Genomic DNA, 18,397 nt, shown 5'->3' on the forward strand with positions numbered 1-18,397 from the left:
ACGGATCCAATCAAAGTTCACGACTTCCAGAGCAGCAGGTTAAGCCAGACCTGGGACCACTTGAGACATGGCTGTGGCAGCTGAGGAATACTTTGTCACAATGCTGGGGACAGATCCTGAGACAGCTTGAGGAGCAAGGTGTTCCCCAGGCCTAGTTATTAGATCATCTAGTTATTAGATTAATGTCTCGTCTGCCTCCCCTTACTTCTTTCTTCATTGGGACAACCTAACACTGGTGCTCAGTGTTTAAATGACTGGTTACGTGACCATTTAGTTGCTTAACAAGACATAGTGCCCAAATGGACGAACTCATTCCACCATACCAATTCTTGACCACCATATGCCATCCTCAGAAGTTTCTAATAGTTCTTCCTAGTGAGGTTTTCTTTCTAGGAGCTGATAGACCAGGAATCTCATTACACTTGCCCCACCTCATCCTCACACCAACATACTTACTGATATATTTACTAAACTTAGTTAAAAAATAAAGTTGCACAGTGTGCAGTGTGAGGTATATTTGTGCAAAAAGAGAGAGCAATCCCTCCCCTCTCTTTTTAGTGAGGTTAGGGGTTAACCATCTCAGTTTTACTAAATAGAAATGTACATTCCATATAGGAACACGAGGGCAAGTGTCCTAATGTAACTGTGACTCAACACACGTCTCAATGCCCTGCAGGATTCTGTGTCATTGACCACTGTGTTTACACTGATAAATTTTACTACAATTGAAGCATTTGGCACTGGTAACATTTCCATCCTATATGACACTAGTGAAAAGGAAGAGTTTTCATTGGTGCCATATATGGCCTAACAAACAAAGTGACCCTCAGATCTCACCCCAGTGGCGGACCTGTCAGGTAGATGCCATCTGCCAACATCCCCAAGGAGGTGCAGGTCTTCAAGTGTGAGATTGTCCACATTGTTACTTCAAGCATTGTTGAACAAGACACTTCCTGAGACACATAGATTGACAGTAGCTTTTGATGCTTCCCCGATCAAGGAGACAGAGGGTCTTTTCAGGGGCCCCTCTACTCTGGGGACATCTACACAGTATGGCTCTCACAGGGGAGGAGAATTCTCATCAGTATGTAGGCTTTCATGTTGATAGTGGAAGGGGGCTATGGTGTGTAAGCATCTCTCTACATCAGGATCTCTGCTAAAGGCTCTCATCTCCACCCCCCACCTTCTCTCTGTCTCAACTTCAATATAGTCAGTTCCTAAACTGTGAGAGGTAACTCCAATCTACCAATCTACTTAAAAGAGACATAATTTTGTAAAATAGAAATTTCAAAAATACTTCAAAAGTTTATATTATCAATGGAAGTTTGACATACCACATTAATTATGAGAGGGAAAAATGAAAACAAGGAACAGTGAATGCACCAACTATTATTTACCAAACACAGCATGCCAGACATTAGGCTTCTGCTTATTAGCTCATTGAATATGTGAAGTTTAGTTAAAAAATCAAAATGTTTATATAATAGATAAATGTTAGATTCTCACATGAATATGTTTTCATAAAATTACATATTGTCACTGTCCAGATTCAATGGGCTCCCAAAAACATATCATTTCTTGTGTCATTGCCTTATTCAGTGTAATAATTATTGCTTATAAAAATGTTTTAATCCAGTGATAATCAAGACTTAGTGCTTTCTTCCATCCTGATGTATTTTATTTATTGCTCATACTCTATTGGGGAGTTCACATGGGAATGTTATTTGGCGCTTTCTGATTATTTTATTTAAAACAGAAAAAAATTTCAGAAATACGTGGCTGTGGAGGGTAACTAGCAAAGTCTCAGTTCATGTCCCGTGTTGAGTTACCTGAAAGGAGATGCTCAGAGGAAGCATTGCAGGCCGAAGGCCTCCTGGGAGTGTATTTTCAACAGGCACGTCAGCAAGGATGTGAGGAAGGCAGAATGAGTGGAGGGAGAATCTTCTCTGCGAAGCTGTGGCAATAGCAGTCTCAGGTGGGATGCGCCTGCAGCATTGTTGCCACTTAACATGAGGAGTCCGGGCCTGTGGAACCACCTTTGACCAGTCATTGCCTGCAGGCCTCAGACAAGGCAGTTCCCTGTGACTGGGGCTGGTTCCCAGCGTGGGAGTCAGCAGAGGACCTCTCCAGTTGCTTTGGGACGGGGTGCATTGGCCTGAGAAAGGAAATCTGAAAAAGAGCCACACAGTGTCCACTTCAAGTGGCAACAGGGAAGAACATGCCTTACATCTTGCTGTGAGTAGAGTCAACAGCATCTATTCAGCCTTGTGTCAATGCTTGGATGCTGTGTTTCCTCAAATAATTATAAGTGATAATTATTACATTGAATAAGGCAATGACACAACAAAGACTCTCAGGCTGTTATGTTTTTGGGAACCTGTAAACAAAAAGATGACGAAATTAACATTATTTACAAAGAGGGAACCACCCGCTACCCTCACATTTAGTGAGCAGCTTAAATCTTGTTATTATGAATCCGATCGTCTTTGTAAATGATGTTAATTTCTTCATCTTTTTCTTACCAAATCATGCCAATTAACTATAGGCAAGGCGAGGGGCACATGTATTTTATCACACAGGCTTAGTATCAACCCCGGCATGTGGCAGGAGCCTGTAACCCTTCAGCCCCACACCATGGAGAAAGACTAGATCAGGAAGCACAGGCTACAGACCCACTCTATAGAGAGCTGCCTCTGATCCCCACCCAAATGAGGGAGACTGTTTTGCCACATTTGGTTCTAAGATGAGAAAACACAAATCACCAAAACCTTCATCAGAAAGACTGAATCTGGTTCTGCCACTTCCTGGCCCTGAGTCTTTGGTCCAGTGACAGCCTTGTGAATCTCCGTGTCATCGTCTGCAATGTGGAGCCTTTATTTACCTAGCAGAGCTGTTGATTTCAAATATTATAAGATTGTCTGGTACAAAGTACTATGAAGCATCCAGTAAATGTTATTCTCACCTCTGTCCAGTGAAGTTCATTCAAAATATCTGGGGTCTCCTACAAATACGTATCTAGATATGCAACTGCTTTAGAAAGTCACAGAGGGGATAGCCCCTCTGGATTCCCCTCCCACAACAATGTGGGAACTTGCTTTTTCTCTCTCTGCCTAATAAATTGCTCTTTGCTTAAAAAAAAAAAAAGTCTCAGAAAGGCTCAGATGTGTGACAAGTAGGATTTCATTATATTTATAAATCTTTTGTTTAACTTATAAACAAGTTGTTTTATTTTTTCTGTAAGTTAAGTTTTATTTTTTCACATAACCAACACTCCATAAACACTTGTTATAGGTCCTTAAATGAATTAAAAAGCCCAATGTGTATGAACACATTTGCTGATATTTACTTGTAGAAGTAAAAGTGAAACAATTTAAATGAGAAGAGCAGGAAAAGAGTTCATAAGAATATGTATAAATTGTGCATTCACTGCTATTTACTTATGAAGTCAGTATAGAACAATGGAATTACATAGATGATGTATGAGAGAATGAAACCGTTATAAAAGGTACATTTTATATATGCACACTTCAGCACAATATAATTATATAGATAAGGCATGGAGGCAGGTGGACCAGAAGGGAAATGTAAAAATCAAACCAGACACTGTGTGCTGGTGGACTTGAGTCGTGATTTTGTCCAAATTCTCTTTATTGTTTCATCATATTTTCAATAAAAAGTGCATTGTTGATTTGGCATTCTATTTTCTGGCAACCAGTGGTGTTTTTAAAATGCTTTACATGTGATTTTAAATTTTAATATAAAAGTGTGGTTAATTTTATTCAATAATAATCCTGAGTGTACCTACTAATGAGAGCAATTTGATCCAAGCAACAGGATCTAGGCATTCACGCATTCAGCTCCCCTTTTTGGAGAGCCCATTTACAGCTGGGCTCTCCAATCAAGACCTTGTCCTCATGAGGCTTATCTCTAGTGACAGAAGATAGACAATAAGTGGCTAAAAAATACATAATATTGTAGTCCAATAGTGGTCAGTGTGGGGACAGAACAGGGCTTGAGGGACGAGGCAAAAAACGAATCTATTAAAAGTTAGCATCCAGGATAATTTAACAGTTTGTGTACAGAATGCGAGATTAGGATGGCGCCCTAGATTTTAGTATCAGCCTCTCTGCATTTAGAGAAAATATGAATTGTTTGGCTTTATTTGAGCCTGAGCCTCATGATTAATTTTCAAGATAACGTTCTGAGGCCAGATTGATTGAACTGCAAATGTCAAAGGCATGTTTTATTTACCGGTGGATCCCTGTGTTGTCTTCTTGCAGTTTTCAGTGAAGACCTACACTCCAGCCTCTACTTTGTCAATGCATCTCTGCAAGAGGTAGTGTTTGCCAGCACCACGGGGACCCTGGTGCCCTGCCCCGCAGCAGGCATCCCTCCTGTGACTCTCAGATGGTACCTAGCCACGGGCGAGGAGATCTACGATGTTCCCGGGATCCGCCACGTCCACCCCAACGGCACTCTCCAAATTTTCCCCTTCCCTCCTTCAAGCTTCAGTACCTTAATCCATGATAATACTTATTATTGCACAGCTGAAAATCCTTCAGGGAAAATTAGAAGTCAGGATGTCCACATCAAGGCTGGTGAGTACAGCTCTGGGCTTTGCTTTTTATCCCCCCTGTGCCTGCTTGGGGTGGGAGGACAATGACAAATAGCAAAATGCCGTCGCAGCAGAGAACCAGTGAAACCCCATCATCAGTTCATTCAGACCTTGCTGATGACTTCTTTAGGATCTCCTTGTTTAGATTTCAGAGTGCCGTACATTATTGGAACTAAACCTTGAAAGAAGGCATGATTAGCAAGTTGGCAAGTTCTAACATCCCAGCCTCCTTATATCTGATCTAATTTGATACTCTGATTCAAATTTTCCGTGTCTCAGACCCAATATGTTTGCTTCCACCCCTCTTTTACCCCCCTTCACCCGTCCCCTACCCCATCCTAGGGAAGGAGAAAGAGAGAGAAAAAAATGACAAATGGTCGAGCTGGAATAAAACCATAGCATCAAGATGTACTGTTATGGAAACAGAATCAATCTAATATCCTTGCTTTCCTTGTGAAATAGAAAGGCTATTTTAACATTTTTTGACTGTATCACATGTTGCTGAAATGTTGTCGGTGCATAAATCCTGAATGGGCTATGTTCCTTTTAACAACATATTGTGTCTTTTTTTAATCACCATTGCTACAAGTCAACCCAGGAAAGAATACTGCCTGAGATACACAGACATCAAAGGCTATATATACAGGACAGATTGTGTGGTTCTATAGATTTAACAAAGCCCTACAAAACAAACTCACAGCTAGACTCCTGTTAGCAAACAGCATTTTAATTTTTTTAAGTCTAGCTCTGAAGTACTTGTGTAGACTGACATATAATAGCAGGGCAAAGAGAATATGACTTTGATTTTTTTTTTCTTATACAACAAGTAGCTGCAATAATTTCTTCAATAAGTGAGTAGGTGCTGGTAGAAGACATCACAACATGAGAAAAATATGAGGTGTTTCTGAATTCCTGCATATGATCTCTTTGATGTAAGCCATCAAACATTAGACTATGACTCATGCTGCTAGCTAGTCATTTTCCCAACTATATTTTGATCTCAGTGACATGCTCATGAATTCTAAGACCTGCACGAGAATTCACATAAGGGGGGGGGGAAAAGATTGTCTTTAATCAAGATATATGGAAATTTGATGTGTCAAATAATTACAATAAAGCAAATGCAATTTGTATAAGGACCTCTAAACCTGACAAACAGGGAGATTTAGTGAATGCCTTTTACTGGGAAGACTGCACATTTTAATGACATGTTATAAAAGCATATCTGTAATCTACAAAACACCACTTATGGAGAAACCTAGAATTTCAAGTAGCTATACCTGTATGTATTAATCCATTATGTCTGCCTTGGGTTTTCTGTCAGATAAAGGAATGAAATGCTTACTCCTGTTTTAACTGCCATCTTCTGAATTCGTCATAGAATTGATTGTTTTTGCATGACACTGAAAGTTTTGGAGCATAGAAACTGCATCATCTTGTCTGGCATCGGTGCCACCTGCCTCTTCCTACCCAGTTGTGCTTTTACCATCTATGTGCTGGCGTTCTTGACATCTAAAACCCTATGGACTATGAATCCAGCAAATAGATAACTACTGTATCAGTTTGAACATGTAAGATGGGCATTCATATTGCCCAAATCAAATCTCTCTTCTAATTTAATTTTGCTTTTTATTATGAACACATAATGGTTATAATAATCTTCTAGATTAATAATCTAGATTGTTCATTGGATACTTGAAAATCTGGTTTCACCCTTTTTGTGTAAATGCGAGTACAGAACTAGAAGCTTGTTCAAAAAGGCAGATGAAGGGCATAAGTGTTACCCTTTGACAGCTGAATTGTAGGATTGAGGCCAGTGACTATTCACTCATAGGATATCCTCTTCTGTATCAGGTCATCCTAAATGTGTAAGTATCCCTGGAGATTGGTGTTTAGATTGTCCTGGCATAAGCTATTAGGCAGAATGACTTCATAATCTATCCTTTGGCAGCGCAAGGGATTCTCCTTCCTAATTTTCGGAAATGTTGATCTAGGTCTGGTTACTAGCAATTAAAGGAAGATTCACTCATCATGTCTCATTAATCACCAATCCTAGTTCTCACATGTGAGTTTTGTTTCTGTCCTACTCTAAGGGCTGGAATGCGGGTGGGCCACTTGAGACAGTGTTGCTCCTTATCCAGGCTGCCTTGACTACATAGCAAGTAACAATCAGCCATATGATTTTGGGGAAGTCAGAAGATTCCTCATGATTGTTTTCTCCTAGCAAACTGTGCTTTCTAACATTTGACTAGGACTTTTGACTGTGATCGATATGGAGGTGCAGGAGCCAAATGTACCCTTTTATCTGAAACAGCCAAAAACCAGGGTCCTGAGACTGATATGGTTGGGCTTTGTGTCTGCACCCAAATCTCATCTTGGATGATGATCCCCATAATCCCCACATGTCCTGGGAGGGACCTAGTGGAAAGTAATTGAATCATGGGGACATTGTTCCCCATGCTGTTTTCATGATAGTGAGTGAGTCACATAAGATCTGATGGTTTTAAAAGCAACTGGCACTTTCCTTGCTGACACTCATTTTCTCTCCTGCCACCCCGAAGAGGTGCCTTATGCCATGATTGTACCTTTCCTGAGACCTCCCCAGCCATTCAGAACTATGAGTTAAATAAATCTTTTCTTTGTAAATTACCCAGTCTTGTGAGAACAAACTAATACAACCAGCCAAACAAAAATAGACAAAACATCTGAAGCAACCATATGTTTTCTTCCTTCCTTCCTTCCTTTTCTCCCTCCTTCCCTCCCTCCCTCCTTCCTTCCCTCCCTCTCTCCTTCTCTCCCTGCTTCCTTCCCTTCCTGCCCTCTTCCCTCTCTCCTTTCTCTTTCTCTTTCTCTCTCTCTCTTTCTTTCTCTTTCTCATTCTTTCTGATGGAATTTCACTTTTGTTGCCCAGGCTGGAGTGCAATGGCCTGATCTTGGATCACTGTAACCTCCACCTCTGTGGTTCAAGCGATTCTCTTGCTTCAGTCTCCTGAGTAGCTGGGATTTCAGGCATGCGCCACCACGCTCAGCTAATTTTGTATTTTTAGTAGAGACAGGGTTTCTCCATGTTGGTCAGGCTGTTCGTGAACTCCCGACCTCAGGTGATCTGCCTCCCTCAGCCTTCCAAAGTGCTGGGATTACAGGTGTGAGCCACTGCGCCTGGCAGAAGCAACTGTTTTCAAGATTGGACCTCAGGCAGTGGAGGAAAGTGATCCACCTCAGAAATAAGATGTGTCCTATGATTGACTTATATTTCTGGATAAAGGACACCAAAATCTGCACATAAATTTGTATAGAAACTTTATTCATGATTACCAGAATAATAGAAGCCACAAAGATGTTCTTCAATATGTGGATGGATGGTGATAAAGACTCTCTCCTTGAATAACTTTGGAAAGGCTCCCCTGGGCATCCCTCTCAGCTAGTCCTTGACCTTAGCTTTTCATGTCTGGTCTCCGGCTCCCAGCTTTCACAAGAATCCTGCTAAATCATCCCCTTACTATTGATATTTGATCATTCTTGATATCTGATCAAGTTCTTCCTCTCCCGTCTTTGATGTATACATGTTTGGCCTGACTTTAGCAAGAATCTGTTAGGCCAGTTTAGCAAGAATCGCCATATCCTTGCTGTCTCCTCTTTCTAAGTTTCCACCCACTGATCCCCTCACTCTGTTCATTGGCTATAAACCCTCACTTACCCTTGTTGAATATGAACTTGAATTACCCTTCCCTATGGAGTTATCACGGATGACTGGAAAAGACCTGAAGAAAATCTTCCTCATCTTTGTAATAAGTGTTAGAACAATTTTTCTTAAAAGAAATTATTTTTTGAGAGGACATCTCACTCTCTTTTCTAGGTTGGAGTGCAGTGGTGTGATCGTGGCTCACTGCAGCCTCAACTTCCTGGGCTCAGGTGATTCTCTCACCTCAGCTTCCCAAGTAGCTGACACTACAGGCATGAGCCACCACACCTGGCTATTTTTTTTTAAATTTTTTTTGAGAGGGGTATCATTAGGTTGCCCAGACTGATCTCAAATTCCTGGGCTCAAGCCGTCTGCCTGCCTTGGCCTCCCAAAGTGTTGGGATTACAGGAATGAGCCACAGGGCCCAGCTACAATTTTAATTTAACATTAGACAAATTGTAGTATAAAATGAAGTGTTAGTCAGCAACAGAAAATAATGAGCTATCAAGCTATGAAAAGATATGGGGAAATTTAAATGCATGCTACTAAGTGAAAGAAGCCAATCTGAAAAAGCTACATAGTGTATTCTTCTACTTACTTCACATTCTGGAAGAGATCATCTCGAGAGACAGTAAAAAGATCAGTAGTTTCCAGAAGATAGTCAGGAGGGAGTAGGAGTTGAACAGATGGAGCCCAGGGGATTTTTAGGGTAGTGAAATTGTTCTGTATGATACTGTAATGGTGGATACCTGCCATTATGCATGGATATTTCAACACAGAGTGAAGCTTCATGTAAACTATGAACTTTAGTTAATAATAATAATGTATAAATATCAGTTTATTAATTGTCACAAATGTATCACACTAATGCAAGATGCTAATAATGAGAGAAATTGAAGGAAGTGATGAGAGGGAAATTATAAGAACTTGCTATTAATTTTTTCTCTAAACCTACAACCACTCTAAAAATTCAAGTTAATTCCAAAAAATTAAAACATACTTCAAGTATGTTTGAAGTATGTTAACGAGACATTAAACCCCAAGGGAAGGGTTGGTGTGATTAAAAAGAAGTGGAAAAATGCTGACCCAAATTTTCCAAATGTGATGAAAACTATAAACCCACAGATTCAAGGAGCTCAACAAACCCCAAGCTCAAGACATGTGAAGAAAAAATGCATCAAGGCATATCATCATAAAATTGCTCAGAGCAGTGATAAAGATAAAATATCAAAAACAGCTACAGAAGAAAGGCATATTACACACAAAAGAACAAAGACAAGAATGACAGCAGACTGGGTTGTTGTTGCTGGTGTGTGTGTGTGTGTGTGTGTGTGTGTGTGTGTGTGTGTGTGTGTGTTTTATGAGTTAGGGAATTGCTCTGTCAACCAGGCTGGAGTGCAGTGAGGTGATCATGGCTTGCTGCAACCTCAACTTCCCTGGCTCAACTGATCCTCCCACCTCAGCCTCCCAACTAGCTGGGACCACAGGTGTATGCTGCCACATCAGTCTGATTTTTAATTTTTTTGTAGAGACAGAATCTTGCTATGTTGCCCAGGCTGGTCTGTAACTCCTAGGTTCAAGAAATTGCCCCCTGTCATCCTCCCAAAATGCTGGGATTATAGGCAAGAATGGAACTAAATTTCTAAAATAATGGTGAAATGAAGTCTTTCTCAGACACACAATAGCAGAAAATTTATCGTCAGCTGAATCCCTTTACAAGAAATCTTAAAGGAAATTCTATAATTAGAAGAAAAAAATGACACCTGATCAAATCTTAGATCTACTCAAAGAACGGTAATAAAAACTAACTACATGAGTAAATCAGATTTTTTAAAAAAAATTTACAGTCTTTTAAAAAATAATTGGCTATTTAAAACAAAAATAATAACAATGACTTATGAAGTTTGTAACATAGATAGAAGTAAAATATATGGCAAAAATAACATTAAGGCCTACAATGCCGACATGGGAGTATAATATTGCTGGCTCTTTTGCTATATGTTAAGTTGTGTAATGTCACCTGAATATATATGGTGATAAATTATAGATGTATACCATAAAACCTACAGAAACCTCTATAATAGCAAAACAGCTATAACTAATAAGCCCACAAGGGAAAAAAATAGAATCATTTAAAAATCCTCAATCTAAAACAAAGAAGAAAATAATAAGAAAAAGGAAAGATGGTAAAAAAAAATGTAAACCCAACAGCAAAATGATAAACTTAACCATATCAATATCCACATTTAATTTAAATGTTCCAGTAATCTGAATTTAATGACTGAGATTGCTAGATTGGATTTAACACTGCTTAAAAGAAACATTCTTTATATACAAAGGCACAACTAGCTTAAAGATAAAAGGATAAAAAATCATATACCATCCTCATCAAATCAAATCAACAATAAAAATAAAGCATTGAAAGAAAGCTAGAATAGCCACATTAATATTAAGCAAAGTTTACTTCCAAGCAAAGAATATTACCAGAGCTAAAGTGGTTCATTTCATAACGTAAAGTAGGGTGGTTAAGAGGATGTGATTATTCTAAGTGTGTATGTACCTCCCCAAAAAACTTCAAAATACATAAAGGAAAAACTGATAGAACTGCAATGAGAATCATACATATCAAAAATTATAGTTGGAGATTTCAGTACTCCTTCAATAATTGATAGAAGTAGACAGAAAACCAATAAGGATAAAAAGAACACTTGAATGACACTACCAATCAATTTGATATAATTGATCTTTAAAGAACATCCTATCCAACAACAGCACAATATAAATTCTGAGACACACAAATATTTACTGATATAGACCATATTCGGAACAATAAAGTCTCAGATAAATTTTTAAAAATTCAAGTTGTATAAAATATGTCATTAGATCATAATGAAATTAAATTACAATAATAACATCTCTGAGAAATAACCAAGTATCTGAATACTGAATAGCACAGTTTTAAGTGATCTATGTGTCCAAAAAAAAAAAAAAAAAAAAGAAAGAAAAAATTGGAAGGAAATTAGAAGAAATAAATTAGAAAGTTTTTTCAACTGAATAAAAATGAACACACAATATATATGAATTTAGGGAATGCTACTAAAATAATTAGGGAGATTTTATTGCTCTAAAAAACTTATATTAGAAACTAAACGTTTTAAATAGTGGTCTCAGCATCCATTTTGAACTGAAAAAGAGGAGAAAATTAAAAATATAACTAGAAAATAAACACTGAAGATCAGAGTGGAGATCCATAAATCCATAAAACAGAAACAATAGAGGAAATCTATGAAACGAAAAGTTGGTTTTTTAAAAAAATTGATAAAATTGATGTGCTTTTGGCCAGAGTGGAGAGAAAAGAGAGTAGGCAAATGACTAATGCAAAGAATGAGGGAGGTAATATCACTATATCTTCAATAGGTATTAAAATAGTACCAAGAAAACATTAAGAACAAGTAGAAGAAATAAACTCTTCCTTGAAAAACACAAACTATCAAGACTCACTCAAGGAAAAACAGATAAACTGAATAGCTCTATATCTAATTTGTTCGTAAAAATTTTCTACAATAAATTCAAGGCTCAAATGGCTTCACTGTTTAATTCTACTAATCCTTTAAGAAAGAAACAATAATTTTGGCCAGGCACAGTGGCACATTCCTGTAATACCAGCACTTTGGGAGGCCAAAGCAGGAGGATCACTTGAAGTCAAGAGTTCAAGACCAGCCTGGCCAACATGGTGGAAATCTATCTCTACAAAAAATACAAAAATTAGTCAGGTATGGTGACACAGCTACTTGGGAGGCTGAGACAGGAGAATGGCTTGACCCCAAGAGGCAGAGGTTGCAGTGAGCCAAGAATGTGCCACTGGGCTCCAGCCTATGTGACAGAATGAGTGATACTCCATCTGAAAGAAAGAAAGAAAAAGAAAATTCTAAACAAATGCTTCTAGAAAATTGAAGAGGAGAGAGTATTCCCTAAATCATTTTATGAGGTTAGCATTATCTTAATACTTAAGCAAGATAAAGACATAGGAAAACTAAAGACAAGTATCTCTTCTGACTATAAATGTAAAAATTTTTTAAATGTAACAAATCAAATCCAACAACGTATAAAAAGAATAATACATTATGACCACAAAGGGCTGATATCCAAAATGTAAGGTGAGTTTCACATTTGAAAATTAATCAGTATAATTTATCATATGAACATATTAAATGTAAAAACCATGTGATCATTTCAACAGACACAGAAAAGCATTGATAAAATCCAGTATCCACTCTCAGAAAACTAGCAGTAGAAAGGAATGCCCTCAATCTGATAAAAAGCAACTACAAAAGTCCTGCTATCACTAACATCATACTTGTCAAAGATGAAATATTTTCACCCAAAAATGAAGAACAGTACCAAAGTTTACACTGTCACCACTTCAATTCTACATCGTACTGCACGTTCTACCCAGTGTAATATGACGTGGTGTAAACAGATGATGTGCTGTGATCCAGACCTTCTTGTTTTATTTCTAGATCATAGGCAAAGTACATTTGTTGTAATTTTTAAGGGCCCTAGAATTACTGAAGTGGTAAATAAGCATTGACTTCATCTTAGTCCTCAGCTACATTGGCCCTTAACAAGAGAGTCAGCTTGTTTTTTGAAGCATTGAGGCTAGGCATTAACTTCTCCTCTCTAGCTATGAAAATCCTGGGTGATATTTTCTTTTAATAGAAGGCTATCTTGTGTACATTGAAAATACATTGTTTAGGGCAGCCACCTTCATCAGTGGCCTTAGCTAGAGCTTCTAGACAACCTGCTGCAGTTTCTCCATCAGCATTTGCTGTTTACCTTGCACTTGTATGTTAGGAAGATTGCTTCTTTCCTTAAACCTCAGTAGCCAGCCTCTGCTAGCTTCCAACTTTTCTTCTGCAGCTTTCTCACCCCTCTAAGCCTTCGTGGAATTGAAGAGAGCTAGGTACTTACCTTGGATTAGGCTTTGGCGTAAGGCGGTGTTGTAGCTTGTTTGATCTTCTATCCAGATCGTCTATATACTCAAATTTTCTCCACATCAGCAATAAGGTGGTTTTGCTTTCTAATCATTTGTTCACTGAAGTAGCACTTTTCATTTTCTTCAAGAACTTTTCCTTTCCATTTACAAGTTGGCTAGCTACCCAAAAGGGCTAGCTTTCAGCCTGTCTTAGCTTTTGACATGCCTTCTTCACTAAGCTTAATCATTTCTAGATTTTGATCTAAAGTAAGAGATATGAGACTGTCTTTCACATGAATACTTAAAGGCCACTGTAGGGTTATTAATTGGGTTAATTTTAATATTGTTGCTTTTCCAAAAAAGGGATGCTTGAGGGGAGGGAGAAAGATGGGGAATGGCATTTCAGTGATGTGGGCAGAGCACATATAACATGTATTGATTAAGTTTGCTGTCTTATGTAAATGTGGCTTGTGGCTCCCCAAAACAATTACAATAGTGTTATCGAAGATCACTGATCCATGATCACCATAACAGATATAATAATAATTTTAAAAGTTCAAAATATTGTAAGCATTACCAAAATGTGACACAGAGACACAAAGTAAGTTCCTGCTGTTGGAAAAATGAAGCTAATAGACTTGCATGATGTAGGGTTTCCACAAATCTTCAATTTGTAAAAAATATAGTATCTCTGAAGTACAATAGAGTGAATCACAATAAAATGAGTGTTTCATGTGAGAAACACACAAGCACCCATCCAGATGCAAAGAATGGACTCAGAGACTCAAAGAACAGTGGAAGCGAGACTTTTAATGGTGGTCTTTCAAGACTGGGAACTTGGTAAGCAGGCATACCCAGGGCAGTTACAGCAAGTTAATTTTTCACCTAGCAAGCTAGTCCCTCCCCCAGTTCCTCTTCCTGAACATCACCTAAGTTTGATTAACTCCCTTATAAGGATGATTATACCCTGATCCCCTTCCTCGCTTAAGTTTTGATTTCCCAATGACAGAACTTTCTTCCCTTTTATGGGCTGACCCTTCCTCTACATTCTGTCACTTATCATGACCTTCTAAGCGCATGAGCTGTGCAGTTTGTTACATCTGCAGGCTGACTGCCAATACTTAGATTCATTACGCCTTGAAAATGGGCCGTTTAAAATGTTTTCTCACATTCAGTACTCAATACTCTGAGAAAACTTTTTAAATGGTACTCTTAAATGGAACTCAGTACTCTCAATACATCAACTGTGTGATCTCTTGCTCAATAAATAAGCTGTATGTGTGTCCGTGATCAAAGTTGATTTCAGTTTTCAATAACTCCTTATAACTATAAGATGTTTTGTGTAAGCCTCAAGGTAATCACAAAGTAAATACCTATAGTAAATACACTAAAAGTATAAAGCAACAAGTTAAAACATACTACCAGAGAAGTCACTTAACCACAAAGGAAGAGAGTGAGGATGGAGGAAAGGAAGGGAAGAATGACAAAATGACTAGAAAATAAGTAACAAAATAGCAGTAGTAAATTTTTATCAATAATAACATTGAATATAAATGGAATAAATTCTACAATTAAAAGACCAAGAGTGGTTGAATGGATAAGAAACACCACCCAACTGAGCGCTCCCTACTAGAATCTCACTTCGCCTATAAAGATACACATAAACTGAAAGTGAAGTAATAGAAAAAGGCAATCCATGAAAATAGAAACCACAGAAGAGCATGACTGGCTGTACTTATATCAGATAAAACAGACTTAAGTCAAAACCTGTAAATAGAAACAGAGAATGCCATTATTCAATGTTAGAGGTATCAGTTTAGCAAGAGTATTCCATACTCTTGCTATATAACAATACCATATTTAGTATATAACAATAGTAAATATGTATGCACCCAATACTAGGATAGCCAAATTATTAAGGCAAATATTAATTGCTCTAAAGGGAGAGGTAGGCTGCAATACAATAATAGTAGGGACTTCAACACTCCACTTTTGACACTGGACAGATCATCAGGGCAGAAAATCAATAAAGCAACATCAGAGTTAAACTATACTGTAGATCGAATGGACCTAACAGACATTTATAGAATATTTCATTAAACTGCTGCAGAATACATATTCTTCTCATTAGCATATAGAACATTTCCAAGGATAGACTATATGTCAGGGCCCAGTGTAATTTTCAACAAATTCAAAAAGGTCAAAATCATCGAGTTCCTTTTCTGACCACAACAGAGTAGAAAGCAATAAAAAAAAGAAATTTGGAAACTATGCCAATATATGGAAATTAAACAACATGCTCCTGAATGACCAATTGGTCAATAAAGAAATTAAGACAAATTAAAAGATTTCTTGACACAAATGAAAATAGAAGCACAACACACTAGAACCTGTGGAATACAGCAAAAATAGTATTAAGAGGGAAGTTTACAGCAATGAACATCTAAGTAAAAAAAAAAAAAGGACTTCAAATAAACAATCTAACAGCGTACTTCAAGGCACTAGAAAAGTAAGAATGAAGCACTCAAAATTAATAGAAGGACAGAAATAATAAAGAACAGAGTAGAAATAAATGAAATTAAGACTAAAAATACATAAAATTAACAAATATGAAAAGTTGTCTTTTGGAAAAGATAAACAAAATCAACAAACTTTTAGACCAAAAAAAAAGAGATAAGACCCAAATATATAAAGGCAGAGATGAAAAACGAAACATCATAACTGACACCACAGAAATACAAAGGGTCATTAGAGATTACTGTGAACAACTGTATACCAACAAATTGGAAAACCCAAAAGACATTGACAAATTCCTGGACACGGAGAACCTTCCAAGATTGAACCATGAAGAAATAGAAAATCTAAACTTATGAGTAAAGAGTAATGAGATAGAAGTTGCAACAAAAAGTCTAGCATCAAAGAAAAACCCAGGATCTGATAAATTCACTGCTGAATTCTACCAAACATTTAAAGAAGAACTAATACCAACTCTACTTAAACTATTTCAAAAACTTGGAAAGGTAGAAATACAAACCCATTCTACAAAGCCAGTATTATCCTGATTCCAAAACCAGACCAGAATGCAACAACAAAAAAACTACTGTTCAATTTCCACGATAAATATGGATACAAAAGTCCTCAACAAAATACTAGTAAACTAAATTCAGCAGCACATCAAAATGGTCATTTGCCACGATCAAGTGGGATAAATCCCAGGGATGCAAAGATGGTTCAACAAATGCTAATCAGTAAACATGATGCATCACATCAACAGAATCAAGGGCAAAAGCCATATGATCATTTCAGCGGATGTTGAAAGAGCATTTCACAACATTCAACGTCCTTTCATGATAAAAACTCGCCATAAATTAGGTATGGAAGGAACATACCTCAACATGATAAAGGCCATGTATGGCAAACCCACAGTTAATATACTGAATGGGAAAAACTTGAAAGCCTTTCCACTAAGATCTAGAACAAGATAAGGATGCCTGCTTTCACCACCCCTATTCAACATAGAACTGGAAGTCTTAGCCAGAACAACTATGCAAGAGAAAGAAATAAGGGACACTCAGATTGGAAAGGAGGAAGTCAAATTTTCCTTGTTTGTTAATGACATGATTTTATATAAAGAAAGAACCAGAGACTCCACCAAAAAACTCTTACACCTAATAAACAAATTCAGTAAATTTGCAGAAAAAGAAGTCAACATACAAAAATTAGCAGCAGTTCTATATGCTAATCGTGATCAATCTGAAAAATAAGGGGAAAAAACTAATAATACATTTTAACCAAAGAAGTGAATGATCCCTATAAGAAAAACTATGAAACACTGATGAAATAAATTGAAGAGGACACACACAAAATGGGAAGATATTTCATGCTCATTGACTGGAAGAATTAATATTGTTAAAATGTCTCTACTACCCAAGTGATGCACAGATTCAAGGCAGTCCCTACCAATGACATTCTTCACAGAAATAGAAAAAAATCTTAAACTTTGTATGAAACCACAGAAGACCCTGAAATGCTAAAGCAATCCTGAGCAAAAAGAACAAAGCTGGAGACATCACACACTCTAATTTCAAAGAATACTACACAGTTGTAGTACTGGCATACTACAACATGGTACTGGCATAAAACAGACACATAGACCAATGGAGACCAATGGGATAGAATAGAGAATCCAAATATAAGTCCATGCACTTAAAGCCAAAACATTTTTGAAAAGGGTACCACTAACACACATTCAGGAAAGGACAAGCGCCTTAAAAACTAGTGCTGGGCATATACACCATGGAATACTATGCAGCCATAAGAAACAATGAGTTCGTGTCCCTTGTAGGGACTTAGATGAATCTGGAAACCATCAGTCTCAGCAAACTAACACAAGAACAGAAAATCAAACACTGCATGTTCTCGCTCATAGGCGGGTGCTGAACAATGAGAACACATGGACACAGGGAGGGAAGCATCACACACTGGGGTCTGTATCCCGGAACCTAAAGTACAATTAAAAACAAAAAACTAGTGCTGGAAAAACTGGATATCTATATACAAAAGAATGAAATGAGATCCCTATCTTTACCATGTACAAAAATCAGCTCAAAATGGATTAGAGATTTAAATTAAGTCGTGGAACTATGAAACTACTAAAAGAAAACACTGGTGAAAGACTATAGGAAATTGGTCTGGCCAAAAACTTTTTGGGTAAGACCTCAAGAGCACAGGCAACAAAAGCAAAAATAGACAAGTAGGATTACATCAAGCAGAAAAGCTCTGCACAGTAAAGAAAATAATCAACAAAGTGAAGAGACAACCTGTGGAATGGGAGAGAATATTTTCAAACCATCCAACAAGGGGTTAATAACTAGAATATAAAGGAAAGTCAATCCAACAGGAAAATAATAATAATGCAATTAAAAATGATCAAAAGACCTGAATAGTAATATCTCAAAAGAAAGCATACAAATGGCCAACAAATATATTAAAAAATGTTCAATATCATTAATCATCAGAGAAATGCAAATTAAAACAACAATGAGATATTATCACATCCCAGTTAGAATGGCCATTATCAAAAAACAAAAAATAACAAATGTGGGTGAGGATGCAGAGAAAGGGG

General features: G+C 37.4%; 1 protein-coding gene across 1 annotated transcript in view; it reads left to right on the forward strand.

Annotated features, from left to right (window-relative positions):
- Positions 1-1,810: 1,810 nt before the first annotated feature.
- DSCAM (DS cell adhesion molecule) overlaps positions 1,811-18,397 on the forward strand; it is a 644,712-nt gene continuing 628,125 nt past the window's right edge. Inside the window, exons 1-2 of the mRNA XM_032277238.1 lie at positions 1,811-1,910; positions 4,281-4,598. Coding sequence (XP_032133129.1) covers positions 1,811-1,910; positions 4,281-4,598 — 418 coding nt within the window. The remainder of the gene's footprint in view (positions 1,911-4,280; positions 4,599-18,397) is intronic.

Source organism: Sapajus apella, unplaced genomic scaffold, assembly GCF_009761245.1.
Source record: "Sapajus apella isolate SASKATOON/1434 unplaced genomic scaffold, GSC_monkey_1.0 scaffold8, whole genome shotgun sequence".
Taxonomy (NCBI): domain Eukaryota; kingdom Metazoa; phylum Chordata; class Mammalia; order Primates; family Cebidae; genus Sapajus; species Sapajus apella.